General features: G+C 36.0%; 2 protein-coding genes across 4 annotated transcripts; one reads left to right on the top strand and one right to left on the bottom strand.

The window, feature by feature from the left end:
- Nucleotides 1-3,737: 3,737 nt before the first annotated feature.
- On the top strand, nt 3,738-6,838 carry LOC113762353. The gene is made up of 3 exons (XM_027305763.1): nt 3,738-3,948; nt 4,081-4,229; nt 6,508-6,838. The coding sequence occupies exons 1-3, from the start codon at nt 3,843-3,845 to the stop codon at nt 6,586-6,588; spliced, it is 336 nt and encodes a 111-aa protein (XP_027161564.1). The 5' UTR covers nt 3,738-3,842; the 3' UTR covers nt 6,589-6,838.
- Nucleotides 6,839-7,373: 535 nt separating this feature from the next.
- On the bottom strand, nt 7,374-11,205 carry LOC113762707. 3 transcript variants are annotated; one of them, XM_027306266.1, is made up of 4 exons: nt 11,168-11,205; nt 9,751-10,791; nt 8,181-8,229; nt 7,374-7,823 (listed from the first exon to the last, which is right to left on the bottom strand). In XM_027306266.1, exons 2-3 carry the CDS (start codon nt 10,301-10,303, stop codon nt 8,207-8,209), a joined length of 576 nt encoding a protein of 191 aa, XP_027162067.1. In that variant the 5' UTR covers nt 10,304-10,791; nt 11,168-11,205; the 3' UTR covers nt 7,374-7,823; nt 8,181-8,206. The 3 variants fall into 3 exon arrangements, with proteins under 3 accessions (XP_027162067.1, XP_027162065.1, XP_027162066.1); XM_027306264.1 differs by lacking the exon at nt 8,181-8,229; XM_027306265.1 differs by lacking the exons at nt 8,181-8,229; nt 11,168-11,205 and having other exon boundaries at nt 9,751-10,805.
- Nucleotides 11,206-17,731: the final 6,526 nt, after the last annotated feature.

Below are 17,731 nucleotides of genomic sequence, written 5' to 3'. Positions count from 1 at the left end.
TTGAAGGGGCAGTCTTTTTGAGGCTCCTTTGGAACCAGAAGTCCTCGAAATTCCTTTCCTAATACCTTCTGTTTTCAGTACCGAGCTCCACGGAACAAAGCTAGTGCTGCATACCATGGTCGTGCGGCGTATCATTCACTTGCAGCATTATGAATTTATGATAATGTGATACCCGTCTCACATTGGTAAAGTTAAGTACAATGAATTAATATATAAGCAGAGTCTGAGTACTTAAATCTAACTTAAAATATCTATTTTGAATTAACGAGGATAGAATCCACATAGTTGAATTTAGCTGCTGAGACTCGAGTTACGTCTTGAACTTGTGGGCACGGATGTTGGACTCGGAGTGTAGAAACTGCCCGCAGGACTTGAGACTTGAGAGTTGAGATTCGAGTTGCGTCTTCAACCTGTGGGCATTCTCTGTCCTGTACCGAGTCAAATCTAGCTTGAAATATCCATTTTGGACTATTTTTTGACCAGTCGACGAGGGAGTCCAAATAATTAATTGGATTTAACTGCTGAGATGCATCTTGGACCCATAGGCGCAAAGGAGTCGCCTCCTTCAGCCGTGGTTTCAAACTATTATTCTCAATACAAATTATTCCCAATACATGAAATTTCATCACATGTCAATACTTTGAAGACGTGCTTTTGGTAGTTCTAAACAAGGTTTTCAAGATCGGGATCCTACCTAGGATCGTTTTTTGGTTTGCAGGATCGCATAGTAAATCAGTAGATCCTACAAAAAATGTAATAAATTGTCATAGTTCTAATTTTTAAGTTTGCAATTCATAAATCTGGTAACAAATAATGTAATTCATGTGCAATCAATATAATTATATTGTTAATTAAGGTTAAAATTGTGCTATATAAAGTATTTGGGACAATTTGAAAAATATAGAGAAATTTGGGACTACTTATAATTATAATATATTCAAAATGTATTTTGATTAAACTAAACAACTTGTTCTTTCTTGTTGTAAATCCAAATTCAAATAAAATAGTTAAACACAATACATTTAGTTAACTATGATTTAGTGATTGATTATTACATCATTTTTTATATAATAGGATAATTAAATATTACATATATAATAAAATGTTTCAAATGTATTTTAATTGATAGAACAATTGGTATACAATAAACAAATAATTAAAGAAAATTTTGAGAATAGAATTTTGTGCTAAAAAAACGTGTATTTTGGGTTCAAATTTATAACCCACCACTTATCCACTTAGAATTAATTAGCAAAAGTATTAATTCATTTCTAAAGACTCTAAACATATTAATTTTTATAATAAAGACACAAAACACTAGCTCCATGTGATAACCTATAACAAAGATCATCTATTCATTTTAGTGAATTATATGAGTCAAATTTAAAGATTCATCAAATTTTCTAGATTTGGAATTGGGGTTAATTATTTACATGGATTTAAAGCACTCTGAATATAGTTTACAACGCAACAAACGGCACTCAATTTCGAGTTTTCTACACAAAGATATGGTTAAAATACTAAAATTGTTACTTAATTTATTGAAAATAGTAAGATCGTATCAGGATCGTAGGATCATACGATCCTACGATCCGGATCATGATCCTATTGATCTTGTTAATTAATTTAAACCTAATTTTCGATCCTACTTACGATTTGGATCGTTAACCTTGATCCGGATCGTAGGATCGCGATCCTAACAACTATGGTTCTAAATACCACATCACTCTTCCAAGTATTTGGCTTGGAAGAACCCTACATTTCTTGTAATGGTGCAAGACTCCAAGGGAACATAAGGAACTGCAGATTAAGAGCCAAATAAAGGATAGAACCAATGTTTTGAAACTCGGACCGTTAATTGAATCGATGAAGTGACTGGATCAAGGTTTAACCGGTCAGACCGGTTCAACCCTGGTTCAATGATATTATATATACATATATACATACATATATACATATATATATATATATACATACACACACACACATAAACACACATACACTTGTGCACAGAATAATTGTTTCAATTGTTCTAGACTGTTATCCCATAGACTAATTTAAGACATCACTTGATAAAAAATTATATATTTTTAAACACAAATAAAATTTTAAAATTGTAAATTCAAACAAATAAATTCATCTCAATTGTACCTACTTGGTAAATATCTTAAATCCCACACAAACCACAACCACATTCTAAAATTAAATAAAATGCATTGGAACTTTTGAAATTAAACAAAATCTAATAGAACTACACAAGAAAACAACGATATTTGAGTTTGAGGGTAAGAAATATAGAGAGTTTGGTTACTCTTTTAGAAATTAGGGTTGGGAACAAAATATTCTACTAATAAGTGTTATTATGTTTAAAACTTTAGGTTCAAAATTTTTTTAAAAAATGAGAAAAATGAAAAAATCGCGGTTCACGGTTCAACCCAGGTTGAACGGTCCGACCGATTTTTTGCGATTTTGACCGATTTTTATGAAAAGTCAACACTGGGAATGAATCGAACGGAAGACTTAACAGATTCACGGTATGACTAGTCGAACCAGCCGGTCCAATCTGGTTTTCAAAACATTGGATAGAACTGAAAATCATGCATTTTATCAATGAGCATACGTCAAACTGTAGTCTGTATCCGATTCCATAGATTAAGTATGTAAATTCCGATTGTGTCAACTGTCAAGTAAAGCACCATTTAACATTTCTTCCGCTTAAGGGGAGGAAAAAAAATCAAACTGAATCATGTGTAACAGTATAATTTCAAAATGAAGATTTTGAGAAATTTCCAAGATTGGAGTAACTTTTTTAGTAGAGACAACTGAATAAAACTACAAGAAAATTCTCATGTAATGGCATTAAAAAAGGCCACTACAAGCAGGAGTTATTTTTTTGAGTAAACAAAGCTACTAATTTAGTAGGACTGCATATTTCGAAAACAAAACAATAGGTCATAAAATTACTAGATACAATAATGTTTTTCTGTAACAATTCCCCAAAATAAATCAACTATTAACAGTTAGGAAAAAAGAAAATATATCGACTACTAATTTAGGATAGGGTGCTTAGAGTCTTCTCTAGTATCAAGTTCAGCATTCGAATTCTGTATATGATAGATGGGGTTGGGAAGAGTGTGGGGAGGGGTGAGAGGTAGAATTTTTAATGAATCGAATTATTCTCCAACATGTTCGTATTCGACTCGTTTAAGTTTGAAAAAAAGTTTGATAATTCAATAAACCAATCGAGTTCAAGCACACTATTAGGGTCTTTTAATAATCGAGCCGCACAGAATCTATTTGCGAACTATTCAAATAGTTTGTGAATACATATATAATTATTAAAATAAATAATAAAATAAAAACATAAATACATTTAATATTATCATATATGTTACTAAAAAAAGTAATTACACATAAATTAGTATTATTTAATTATTTTTAAACCACAAAACACAATTAAAACTATAATTAAATCATCTCTAAACTCAAATTTGACCTCGAGTTCAAGCTAAAATTCAGTTCGTTAGTTTAACGAGCCAAATTCAAACTTGAACTCGAATATTTGTACAAATAAATGAATTGAATTCAAGCAATCCTTATAATTCATTAATATTTGACCCAAATTTGAACCTGGTGGGCGGGTTAAAAATAAAAAAAAATCGACTACTATTCCTCAAAACCGGCGGGCCAACGACGTCGTCTAGATCGAGACTAAAAAGACGGGCAATCTCCGTGACTGAAATGCAAGGGTTTATGCTGCCAAAACCCCCAACCCGAAGCAGCAATTTATTCAAGAAAACAAAAGCTGATCAGAAGCTCAAGTCAATAAGAAAATCCTGAATATGGCATTCAGGCAATTCTTGTCCTCAAACAAAGGATCAATCTCATCAGCTTCCTATTACATTTCTGGGTTGGCTCATTTTTCCTCAAAATCCTACCCTTACATAGGTAAAAGGTCACAACTTCATGCATATCTATGCATGTGAGTTAGTTTTTCTTTTCGATTTTCCCGTGGGTTTTCATTAGGTATATGAGTTTAAAGACTGATTGCGAAGATGGGATTTTGGCATTTTCTTGCAGTGAAGGTAGGAATACCAGAGTTTCTGAACGGAGTGGGGAAAGGGGTAGAAGCCCATGTTCAAAAACTTGAAGCCGAGATTGGTGATTTACAGAAACTGCTTGTCACCCGCAGATGGAAGCTGAAGAATCTTGATATCCCTGTCAAACATGTAAAGGAATAACAGCTTGCTTTTTTACTTTCTGATTCTTGCTATTCCTCTTTTCTGTTAAAAATTTCTATTTGGGTTTCGATTTAGAATGCTGATTTTTTTTTTCTGCAAACGTTTGGCTGTTTTATCAAATTGTGGATTGTAATAAGGTTTTGGGTATGGTTTTGTTGGAGAGGAAAGATGAAGTCCTCGGTATAATGCTTCATTGGTTGATTTTGGCTTCATAAATGTTAATATTTACCATAAAACCCTGGCGGATGCTGTGAAGTTGGCTTTTCCTTTTCAGAGATCTGTTTTATGTGGAAAGTGGCAAATTATGATTTTGGAGGGTGTACATTTTAGATGACGGGTTAGAGTTAGGAGGAATCAAGTAGATGCCAAGAAGGCTTGTCACTGATTCAGCTTTAGTGGGGTTTGTTGTACATTTGCTATAGTATCAAGGGCTTGTGGTACCTGATAACCATGCCAACCGCTGTTAAGAAACATTTATCCATGCTGTTGATACATCCAGAACTAATTACTTTACATTTGTCCCTTGCTTGCTCTTCTAGCATAGACATTCTTGAATTCTACTCAGTCAGACTATCATTGATGGATCAGCTTGTTCTTCTTCTCGCTAATTAATCTTGTTTTCCAGACAAACATTAGAATGGCCTTGACCCCATAACATATATATACACATTTTTCCATCCTGAGCTTGATAAGGGTATCACATGAGTCTTGAAAATCCCTCTCATTACCTGGGAAGCTTTTGAAAGTTTGTTACTGATCCCTCAGAAGAGATTGTGGTAGGCCCCTTTGCATGTTGTCATTTAATTGTGACTTTGGAAGTTCTGGCATGATCATTCTTTCATATACTCTTCTTCTTCTTCTTCTTTTTGAATCCTCTTCGTTTTGTTTGAAGAGATGGAATATAACGTTCCAAGGTCTTGAGAGCTTTGATTTGTGTGTTTTTCCTTTGATTGATGGATTGATCTAGTTCCCTAAGAGTAAATCCATGGCTTGAGTTTGTTTTGGAGACTACTGCAAACAACTACTTCCCATTTCAGGAATTCATTTTCAAAATGTCTCTTGAATGAGAAAAAGATGATGAAAATATGCCTTTTGTCCTCGTTTTTCAGAGTTGTAACACACACCCCCAAAACAAGGGGGAGAGAAGATACTAGCACTTGTTGTAACAGCCTGTTGGTCACTATGCTGTGACCTATGAAGTTAATGTTCAGAGGTATTAGATTTTGCTTGTTAAAAATGGTCATACAATTACACGTCTCAAATGATTCTTTGCTGTTAGCTGAATCTATGGTCTTAGTTAGTGTCTTGGTGATTTTCACTAGGATTAGTTTGGATTTCTGTTTAACTGTCTCCTTTAGAGCATTAGAATCCCATCAACTTGAGTCTCAAATGGGGTAACTGAAAAGTGGGAAAACCATATGCTAAAAGAACTGCAGATAAATCACTGAACCTTTCTCCTTTAGGTTCCAAGAATGGCTAGGAATGACCTGCCACATAGTGGATCCAGATGAGATGTTTGCCTTGAAGAAACATCTCTTGGCTTTCATTTTTCTGATTTGTATATTAACTGAAATGCATCTCTATTGGTCCCCTATCTGGCATACTTGATTCTCCTTTGGTGGCTTATCTTAAACCTTGAAAACTGAGTATTTACTTGAAAGCGGTTTTGCTTCTTTCCTGCCAGTTTGAGAGGGAAAAAACACTGTTGAGGCAGTTGAACTCATTTTTGCTGCTAATATGGCAGCTACATTTTGCTAAAAATGGATTGCCCTGAATAAACTCTTCTTGTTGATTGGATTTGACCTGCCGTCATAAGCTAGCCACACCCTTTCCCCTCACTCATTTCCCTCCTCAGCCAGCTTCCTTTGACATTCATGAATTTTTATTAGCAGAGGTTAATGGGAGGTTTTACAAATCCACTTAATGTTTTTGATGAACTCATTAATGCTGTTTATTTTTTCTTATTATATTTGTCCTGTTCTCTACTTGGGAGTTGGTTGTCTTATTTTATGGCTTGGAATCGTGTTTTTGGAGTTATATCTTCTATTCTGCAAGGTATTGTCCTGATTTTTCTTTTGGCCGGAAATTTGGTAGTTTTCTGAAATGTGAGTTTTAAGTTATGATGATTATAGCTGATCAGATCAAGTCATGTTTGATAATAATACTAAAAAGTCATACGGTTTAGTAGCACCATCTTTGTCTGGTCATTACATTGATAACTTGTGCAAAAAATGACTAATTACTCCCGGGATTTTTTCAAATGCAGAGGAAGCTGATATTCAACTATGCCCACAAGTATAGGCTGGGACTTTGGAGACCTAGAGCTCAGCCAGCAAAGTCTAAGTGACTTCTGGAATAGCTGTTCTTTTATGCAACTTGCTTAATTTCTTGTAGAACACATAAAAATCTGTATTTTGTGTTTTGAAATCCTGTCGAAGTCTCTAGGCAGCAGTTAGGCGTTTGTGATGCTTGATTTCTGATTGCATTCCCTATTGAATAGCTGGCTAGCTGCTAAGCAGTAACTTGTGTTCTTTATTTATAAACCTAAAGCATCACTGTACAAAATCGGCTTGCCAATAGGCTTTTTTTTGCCTTTATTGTTGCTACTACTCTCGCGTTTCTTCAGCCAATTCAAGTTCACAAGGCCACATTGACATTTTGGTTATAAAATGTAATGAAGTACTAGAATGGTCAGACCTTAGTTATGGAAACATTTAGCAGCTAGCAGCTGAAGCCTTCTGCTTAAAAAAGAAGATAAGTGTCTACGCGTTCCTTGAGTTGCTTTTAGGGGTTGCAAGATTCACAGTTTTCATGGTTCCCGTATCTGTTTGCTTTGTTAAAAGGGGCTCTTGATGACATCTGCTACTCCAGTGTTTTCTAACCCTGCTGTCCATGCAGAATGAATTGGCACGCACATTTTTTTATTCTCTTAGAAAATTGATGGACCTACTGCTACTTTCCAGGGCTTCATATCCCTCCATCACCATAGGTTGTGATTAATCTCTCTATTTGCAGCGCGTCCGATCCTTCTTTTCTTTCTGGTCATGATATAATTCCAACTCAATCGAGCTGCCAAAAACACAAGCATACAGACCGACATAGAGAGAGAGAGAGAGAGAGAGAGAGAGATATGGATAAAGAAAATGAGTAACATTAGGACTTTCATCAGAGTTGACAAATGGTAGGTTTTATCGTTGCCACTTTTCTCATTCCAGCGATTGTCAAGACTACAAATGCAAACTCTTAGGAAGTTCTTGCCAGAATGCTCCTCTTCCCGGCTGCTTCTACCTACAAGTCTGAGAACGTGTAAACCCTTTCCTGTGTCAAAACGAGGCTCCAAAATCCAGGAAGAACCCAACAACTGCATCCTGGAACTCCTTTCCTACGTTAAACGGATTGTACAACTCAAGCATACCGTCAGCAACAGTTTCTAACACAATTATCTATAGTCAGCAAAAAGTAATATTTCCTGATCCCAGTGCTGCACCTCAAAATTCAACATGTACTGAGTTCATCTACTACTATACAAAAACAGCACTTGCTCATCCCATCCTCTCTACTTCCTCATAGCTATTCCTGAACCTGGCAAAATCAGAAGACAAGAATAACTCAATAAGGGCCCTATCAAAAGGCTAAAAAAGCTCTATAAATTTTAAATCTGCATGTCCCTTGCCAATGCTTGATAATTGATATCTAATGTAACTAGATTTCAAATAAATCTCAAAGACCACGTGTTTTGAAGTTTCTACAGATATAGATACATAAATTCATGCTTTAAGTTTCCAATACTTGCTGACTTAGAGTAACTAAAAAATCAGACAGCAGGTGGCATTGTGTATTTCGTAACAGGATAAATCTGCTTCAGCAACATCACATCAAAGGCAATATGTATTCCATTCATGAATAAGAGGATTGGAAATAAGTTGTATAGAAGTATACTTGGAATATTGGCGACGCAATACATGTCAGATGCGTGATCCTAGGAGACCTGAAAGTTGATGATAAAGTTTAGTTTTCATTTTACGTACTTTGTACAGAAGCATTATGGATGAACAAAAGAAAAAACAACTAGGGGGGCTCCTGAAGAAAAGATCGTCGGTTCTTATCTTCTTATGATGCATAAGCACATAAATGGCCTCAAACTTTATTGGTCAAGCTAAGCCTAAGACTACAGAGTGACTTGTTGAAAGCCTCTGAAAAGAAGGTGCTCTCGGATAGTCCAGCAAATCATTGTCGAGCAAGCTATGCTTCAGATCAAGCTCTTATCAGAAGCTTAATATTAAGGAGACCGATGGTGATTCATAATTGACAATTAACAAAAACTATTAAACCAACATTACAAGCACCTATTGCACCCCCTTTTCCCAACAAGGAAAGACCAAAATTACGACAATATAATTGTACCAACTAAAAATACAATATAATTTCAACCTTCCGCTTGTCATGTTTTGAGCAGATTAATATACTTTCTACTTAGCTTTGATAAGGCACAATACCTTCTTGGTTGTGCCCAGCCACATATCAAGCATTCACACATACATGAGCTTCTATAATGCTTTTGATAAAATTAGACAGGATTGAAGTCAACCCAGTAATGCATGTGACGGGCATCATATGCAGGACACTATCCCTTATAAATGGGCCACTAACTGATCCTAATTGAGTTTTGAAATGTTCTATGTGGAACTTCAGAAATATTTGCAAGAAAACAGATGTTTCCTCTATATAAGCATTCTGCTTTTCATCTAATTGCATCAAAACCTAGGCTAAAGATACAAAATTCTCCTTGATCTTTTTACTTAAAAGCCTTTGTCTTCCCATGGAAGATGAATTGCGCTAATGATAAATCCACATAGATTTCCAATTGTTGTATTTGATCAATGTCCTCGTTTGATGCTGCAGAGGTCCCTTTTGCTCATGCCCAATACTTATTGCAGAAAACATTTCATTCTGAACATGGTACAGGATGGTGAAGGTAATGAAAACCAAATACTGTGAGTCTGATTTACCATGGTTTCTGAAACAGCAGTGCTACCTTAATGGTAAATTAGAGTACAGTATACTTTTATCAAATATTAAGAGTCCCACAATTAATAAAAGTCATTCTGTCAATTCTCTTCAACATATTCTCATCAAGTCAATAATTTTCTTTTAGGTCAGAGAATAATCCGTCAATAAATCATTTTTCAAGGGAGACATCAAATGGAGGGCCACAACTTTACATTGCAGCAGTAAAATCCTATGTCAGATGGTAGAAAAAAAAAGGTTTAGCATGATAATGGAAGTCATAAAGCGAACCAGCATTAAGCTATCATAAACCTAGAATCATGAGCAAACAAATATAGATATACAGTTACATTATCAAATACTATTAAGTGACTTCAATGAATATTATGAACCAAAAGAATGCAAATGTATATCCACTCAATACTAAATAAAAAAGACAGGCCAGATTAGCAGAAGGAAAAGAAAATGAAAAGTTCAAAGTCTGCTAGCTGGACATGCGTACCTTGGAAAATGATCACAAAGATAAAGAGTGCAGTGACCACCATGGCGAACAAACTACTGCTTTTTGAATATGTCTTCTCCTTTCTCATTTTCTGCAAGGCCTTCCTTCGCTCGGTCCTTTTACGTTTCAAGATTGCAAGCTCAGAAATTTCCTTGATCAACTTCATATCAGCAGAATCCAGTGAGGGACCTCCCGGAGGTCGGGGCGGTTTTGGAGGCCTTTTGGAGTTCGGCATCTTTGGCTTTTCCACAGCTCTTTTCTCTTTCGAAAAATTTGTAAATTCTTCCTCAAACTTTTCTGGCCATCTATCCGCATTCTTAACCAATATTTCATCATAACTCAACAACTTGCCAAGTGAATGTGCACTCTTTTCACCCTTTGCAGATGCATCTGCTGATTCCTGTCCCACAAGCTCACTCCACACCCTATGCAATCCTTTCTTTGAATTTCTACTACTCAAATCAAGATGTTCACCCCCATCATCATCAGTTGCATTGCCCCCACTCTCCAAATCAATTTCTGAATCACTTCCTTTTAGATCTAAATGATCCATCACATTCTCAATTCTCCTCTCATAAGCCTCCAGACCCTCTCAATTTCACAATCTAAAACTTCAAAATCCCATCAGTCAACCGACGAAATCTTTTCAGTTAAACCATCACCTTCCCAAAATTCTGCCTTTTTCTTACCTCAAATTCAACTTCCCACAGTAATGCAACTAAAACAATGCCCACATCGGCCATCCAAAATGAACAAGTAATGCAGCTGAGATTATACTCATTAAAAAAAAAAAGAAAATTTCAAGCTTTATTAGTCACTTGGCATTAAACAATGAAAAACCTCTGCAATTTCCTTTAAACAAGCAACCTTTTTACCATATTTCACCAATAACTGACGCTAAGTGGGATTCAACCAGTTAGAATACTGACCAAATTTATCCTAAACAAGAAAAAGCTGCTACTTTATGTATTAATAACCCCTTCTCTAACATCCCACTTTCTCCGAACCCCACATGACATTCACAGCACAATCATCGGCTCCCTGCTTCACAACATAAAAAGTACTGTACATGAGAAAAAAAATGTGAAAGAGCAGAATCCCACCAGGAAATCCAAAAAAACTAAAACATATATTCTCAAGAATTTCTGCTAGAATAAAGCAAACAGAACCATCAAGTGAACCTACAATGGGCCATACTGCAACTCAAAAAAAAAAAAGATATAAAATGAAAAATTAAATAAAAAGGAAAATTCGCGGAGTTCTTCAGCCAAGAATGTCATAACTGACTAATAGGGGTTTTCCATTTACATTTTTTCAGGCTCTTCAAACATCTACCTGTTGCAGATTGTTATAAAACCAACGCCACCAAATATTTCTTGAATGCATCAGAAAAAAAAAGGGAAAAGGATGGACTTACATTTTGATTTTTCTCTTGATCAGCAGGAAAATTTTGCCAGCTAAAACAAAAAAAATGGAGGAAAATTTTGAAGTATAATAACATATAAACTATGGAGAGATCTCGCCCTTTGCACGGTCTTGGGTTCTGTAACAATAATAACAACAATTGTCTCCATAAACGATGCCGTTGCAGCGGAGTACGTGGCACTGATCGGTTCTTTGACAGGAATATTTGTCAAAGTGTCGAAATTTTTGGTTAAAAAATTGCAAAAAGGTGTGGTGGTCCCCACTTAATCACGTCCCATATAATGATGTAAATATAATATAATGTTGTCGTCTGTGGTTGTGGATTTGGGCCCCACCTCCAGTCAACAACCAATTGCTATACAGTTTACACTTTACACGACTATGGCAGCTGGCGTTTCCTACGACGTTTGCTAGCGCAAAAGGTTGCAAAATTGGCAAAAAATTATCCAAAAGCTGCAAGGTATGGATGGATAGATATATTCAAAATTTATGTCCGATGAATCAAAACTATCGAAGAATGATCGAAGTCAATAAGAGTTGGTTCAATTTTGATTCGTTAATTTGATTAAATCAAACTTGAATGGGATTTATTAAATTTAAACAGCGTTTTATATTCGATAACTTTTAAATTTAATAAAAAAATTCATTCAAATTTGGTTTCATAATAAAAAAAGGGTTAATTTTGAGCAGAATTTCAAATTCGAATTAAAAATAATCAAACAAGTTTGAATGTTTTATATTGGATAATTTTTGAATCCAATAAAAAATTCGTTCAAACTCAGTTTCGCAATAAAAAAAATAGGGAAATTTGCCAAATTGGTCCCTAACATTTACCAAAAACACTTTTTTAGTCCCTAATATATAAAATCAGCCAAAATTGTCCTTCACATTTAAATTGTGATCCAATTTGGTCATAATGCTCGTTTTTGCTCCTTTCTCCGGCTAAAAATAGCACGCTCCTCTCACGTGGTCATATTTTCAAGGGCAAAATTGAAAAACACAAATCCCAGATCCACTGGGGACGATCCCTGACCTCACGATCTTTATGTTGCTTCGACTCTCTAAGCACAGGTTCACCACAATGGTGACTAAGTTTACCTGAACAGAAGCATATTTGGAGGTGATCAGAAGAGGTGCCGCGTGTCGCTGGTGGAGGCGCGAGGAGAGAGAAGAGAAAGTGAGGTGAGGTACGCGACGCGCGCCAGTGGAGTCGAGCAGCGGCGGCGGCTGCTTCTCATGGATGCGGGCTGCAGCGTCGGGGCAGGCGGAGGATGAAATAGAGCCGCGCAGTGGCGGCGCGCTGAGCAGCAGCGGCGGTTGCTTCTCGTAGATGCGGGCTGCGGCGTCGGGGCAGGCGGAGGATGAAATAGAGCCGTGCAGTGGCGGCGCGCGAGCGGTGTGCGCTGGGGTCGCGGGTGAGCTGGTGGAAGGATCACGCGGGCAGTGCGTAGGGCAGCAGAGCAGAGATCGCGCGGCAGTGGAGAGAGGCGGTGGACAAGCGAGGTTGGAGGGGCGGACGATGTGGCAGCAGTGATGAGGGCTCTCGGTCGCGATGGAGAAGAAGAAACAGGGGAAAAGAAGAAAGAAGAAGAAAGCTTTTGTTTTCCAATTTTGTCCTTGAAAATATGACCACGTGAGAGGGGCGTGCTATTTTTAGCCGGAGAAAGGAGCAAAAACGAGCATTAGGACCAAATTGGATCACAATTTAAATGTGAAGGACAATTTTGGCTGATTTTATATGTTAGGGACTAAAAAAGTGTTTTTGGTAAATGTTAGGGACCAATTTGGCAAATTTCCCAAAAAAATATGGTTAAACTTGAACAAAATTTTCAATTATGTTAAAATAATCAAACAATTTTGAACATTAGGATATTCGAATTGGTTAAACCCGTTTACATCCCTATTGTTGTAGGGTAATATTGCAATGCTGAATTTGACAATGTCAAAAATTAATCATCAAATTATCACGTGCATAATTATTATTAGAACTTGATGACTTTACTTATAGGGAGTACTTAATTTGTACTTTTTCCACACACATTTTTTGACTTTCTATACTACTTGACATTGTCGCAAAAATTTTTTTTCCCCAACACTTGAGAAAGTGCCTGCCTCGTTCTATTAACTACGTTATTATTGGTAAAAGAAAATTCCTGAAATTTGTCCTAAAAAAAAAAAAAATCCTGAAATCAAGATCTAACTCAGGTAACACAATTAGGATAAATCAATCTTATCCTAACACCTATACAAAAAGCCATAATGTGTCTTTCAATTTTGGAAGGCAGAGAGAAGTGAGTCTGTTTTAGTCCCTCCAAGGTAGCCGACCTGGTGGTGTAGTCCCTAGTTAGGGCATCCATCAGAGTTTGACCCTTGTAACAAAAATGGAGAATAACCCAATAACCCAAATAAGGGTTGGGGCCTGAAGTGGGATCAGGTCCTTTTTTTTTTGACAAAAAAAAAAGAAAAAGAGAAGTGAACTGTACCCCTTTCATTTTCGTTTTTTGGATATTGACTGCCTATCATTTTCTGGGATTTTATGAATGTACAGACTAACTAGCACCAATTTGATTGCACTTTTTTTTTTTTTTTTTTGAGATAGCAAAAAATTTGTAATTCCATTGGCCAACGAACATATGATAATTGATACTTATTATTAAAGTGACTGCAAAATGGGGGAGGCGGTCTATAAGACAGGCTATATATAACCAATTTCTACGAATATGCCAAGACAAATGGCACAAGAAATTCGACAAAGACAGGATAGCCAGCTCTACTTGGCATTCAAGGGATGGATGAGAATATAAACAAAGAATATTAGATAGGAATTAATTAATGCACAAATCCAGCACTACTTTTAGGTGATAGTTCTCTATGATTAGGTCCAAATCCCTCAATCGAACAACTAGTATTTGGCGTGCCAAATGACCTAGGGAACTTATTGACCATTAACAACCCCATTAATTTTGTGCAATTGAAAAATTAAGTAACTGATGCCAAATACAATGGAGAAATGCCAAATTCTGAAGAAAAATCATTATTAATGATCCAAGACCATACATATTGATAGATCGAATTGCTGTTTATTTGCCGAATAGACAGATTGATTGAAAAAATCATAACAATAAAACACTTTGAAAAAATCTCATACAATGAAGATTTTTTTGTTGCCGCCGGAAAAAGAAGAAGTCCGACCCCGTATTAATATAGAAATTGGAAGTGGAATGAAAGGGGTGATCCACCTGTATTGCTATGTCTGTTGCATAAAAATATTTTTAAGTCTTAATTTATTAATTGATTGAGTTGAGTGATAAGATAGAACATGTTGTGAGTGGGATGTTCTTAATTCAAAATAACACACTTATACAAAAAAAAAAAAAAAAAAAAATCAAACAAATAGATATTGATTGTATTATGGACTTACACACCTTGGCCCATAATCATCATATCAAAATATTGATTAGTTTCGTTTCTATTAAGGACAGCATTTTGGGCCATGCCTAGCCCTTATGCCCAAGCTTGAGTATTCATAAATAGCTTTCATACACCAATTTAGAATGATAATACACATAAACAATCCTAATCCAAAATGAAAGAAAGCCCATTAGGTACTAGCTAGCTAGCTAGCTCCTCTGATGAGTTTGTCTTTTGAAAGTTTTACAAAGGAGTCTCTCCCCTTAGTGATTATAAATACAATGAACTTAGGTGAATTTAAGTGTGTCAAGTGTCGTATTACATCAGTCCGAGAGAGTTTTAAGTGTATGATGGACTTAAGTGAATTTGAGTTTATCTGTTGCACTTTGTTCAATTTAAGATTCCAAGACACCCTTTAAGTTTCCTAGATGCATGACTAAGAAATGAGAAGTCAGCATGCAACAATGTAAGATGAATGCAAATTTTAATTTTTCTTTCTGATAAACTATAATTCAGTTATTTTGGTAATTGAAGTAACGTTTAGTTCCTAGCTTTACTGAATCAAATTAATTTTGACTGTTCAATGATATTCAGTATAGTTAAACTACTTTTTGGAGTATGGTCTCAATAGTTAGCAAAGAGAGATTCAAATGGTTAGTATGACTCTTGAACTTGTGGATGATCATGATCCATTATCTATGAAACAAAGATAAACGCCTAAGATATATGATAGCCATCCAAAAGGAAAGATAAAGCCACTATCATCTTTAGGCTTTTCCTATTTTCTGTCCAGAGGCACAAGATAAGCATCTATAGTTTGGCTGGTACGTAGAATTAGAAATAGGTTGGCTACAAAAGATAGATTGACGAAATGGAGAGTTACTGAAAAAAATTGGTGAATGGTGCCGCTTGTTTGCATGAGAAAATGGTTCAGTAAAGCACCTGTTTTTCCAATCGTGACTACTCTCTTATGTTTGGCGAGGAATCCAGAAATTTCACCTCTTGTATATGGGAGTTTGTGGATGTAGAATGCTTGAATTCTAATATGGACTAAAAAAGTTTTCAAGGAAAAGGGAAAAGGAAGAATGATAAGGTCTATTCTAATAACTCTAATTTCATTTATGGGAAAATTTTCTTTGAAAAAGCTCTGAAATTACCACTCTAAGATGAAGAATTTATACTCGCAAGAAATGTACGACTAGATTCACCTTTTATTTTCTGGCCTAGAGACAATTTTTTCTGAAGAATTCGCCGTAATAAAGGCATCAATGATCTAAGGGTCCCTAAGAGAAGAACCCTCATATTTATGATAGATTTGTGATTATAACTCTCATTTATCCTTATCATAATGATCCAAGATGTTTCGCCATTCAAATTTGCTCCGACATTTGCATAGAGTACAAAATGAGTGAAACTCATAACTGTAGTCATAATAGTTATGGGAAAATTAATCAGTTTAGTAGAACTAATCCGTGCGCATAATAACAAAGATTACTAGCTAATATAGGAGTTGCATGAAGAAAGAACAGTTCTTCAAATTAACTCTTGAATCAATAACTTCTCCATCAACAACATATAGATTGCCCAACAAACAACATCTACTACTTGATATCGACAATTTTTTGTAACAGTAACTGAACCATGTTCAGATGATACACAGTCGAAGAATCAACAAGTCCAAGAGTCTCTAGAGCATGCTCGGCAGCTTCTTGCCCATGTGGTAGCAATTATAAGCATCATACATGGCAAACTTCACCTCTTCTTCGGAAAAACACAGGGCATTCCATTCGGGACACTCAATCCTATCCGGGTTTGCTTCTTCTACAATATTAAATCCAATCTTACTCGCCAACTTCTCCAAGCTACCACACTTCTGAAGTGCTGGATTTTTGAGAACTGTGGCAGCCAGATCACTGATTTTGAATCCACTTCTCGTCACGCAATCTTCATAAGCAGCATTCATGTTATTCAAGCGCTTTAGAGCCTTTGCTAACGCATCATATTTGGATTGAATTTGCCAGCCCACGAAACAAATTCTTTTGTCACTTAAGAAAGTCCCGAGTGTATTCGGGAAGGAGTTCATCAGTGCCAATTGAACGATCAAGCAACGCTCGTTCGCATACATCAACAGTAATTCTGGATCCCTCGATCGCTGTTTACAGATTTTCATATCAATTCCAACCAGAGGCAAATCTCCCAGCTGAGCCTTCAATTCAGATATACCACTTTCGACGAGAGCTTCGTTATCCACGACTGTTACCTTAACGCCAACTCCATTCATTTCGAGGTCATATACAGCCATTTTTTCCCTGAATTTCAACGGAATATCCGTTGTCTTGTCCCTCTTTTTCTTAATGCTACGTGAAGGCTGGCAATTGAACTCTATACCGTATTCTGCATATATAGATGTCAGAACTTACATGTGTGCATGTATATCTGGATAACTCTAGACTACTCAACTTCAGTACATTGGACGTGGTTGATTTTGTTGTGTTGAATGTACTTGGGGACTATTCAAGTTCATATCATATATCACTTGGGATTTGTGGTACAAATCACCCTATTTGCGTATATACTCTAATAATTCATGTCATAAGCTATTATTTGTGTTTATTATAAAATGATTTAATGAAGAGAATTGATATGAAAATATCACTTGCATAAGGAAAACTTCTTTATTTTTTACGTAGAATATCTCTTCCATTAATCAGAAAAACTACTACGGAACAGTTACAGAGGAAGATCCATCACGCAGCAATATTTCTTTCATGGACCAAAATTTTTATTTAAAATCACTTGGGATGTTCAGGGAAGTCAAAATTGGGAATGCATATAGCTTCACTTATGGCTTAAAAGTGAAATTAATCCTGTGCAGGCGGTTTGGCCGAAGAAAGTCTCACTCTGAAACTGAAATCACACTGCTTACTAAGCTACTGAATGCTATTAGGCATCCGGATGGATGCTATTTAAGCCGCTTGTTGAAGCAGACGTTTGACCGAAACAAGTAAGTTGAAATCATGGTTCAAAGTCGTGATCGTGGCTCGGACCGTTCCACATCGGTCTCGGCATATTGGTTACGGTCTCGGCGAGACACAAATTTTTGAAATATGTAATATTCTAATAATTGTAAAAAAATATGATAAAA

Source organism: Coffea eugenioides, chromosome 2 (genome assembly GCF_003713205.1).
Source record: "Coffea eugenioides isolate CCC68of chromosome 2, Ceug_1.0, whole genome shotgun sequence".
Classification (NCBI taxonomy): Eukaryota; Viridiplantae; Streptophyta; class Magnoliopsida; order Gentianales; family Rubiaceae; genus Coffea; species Coffea eugenioides.
This window is presented reverse-complemented; position numbering and strand designations above follow the sequence as displayed.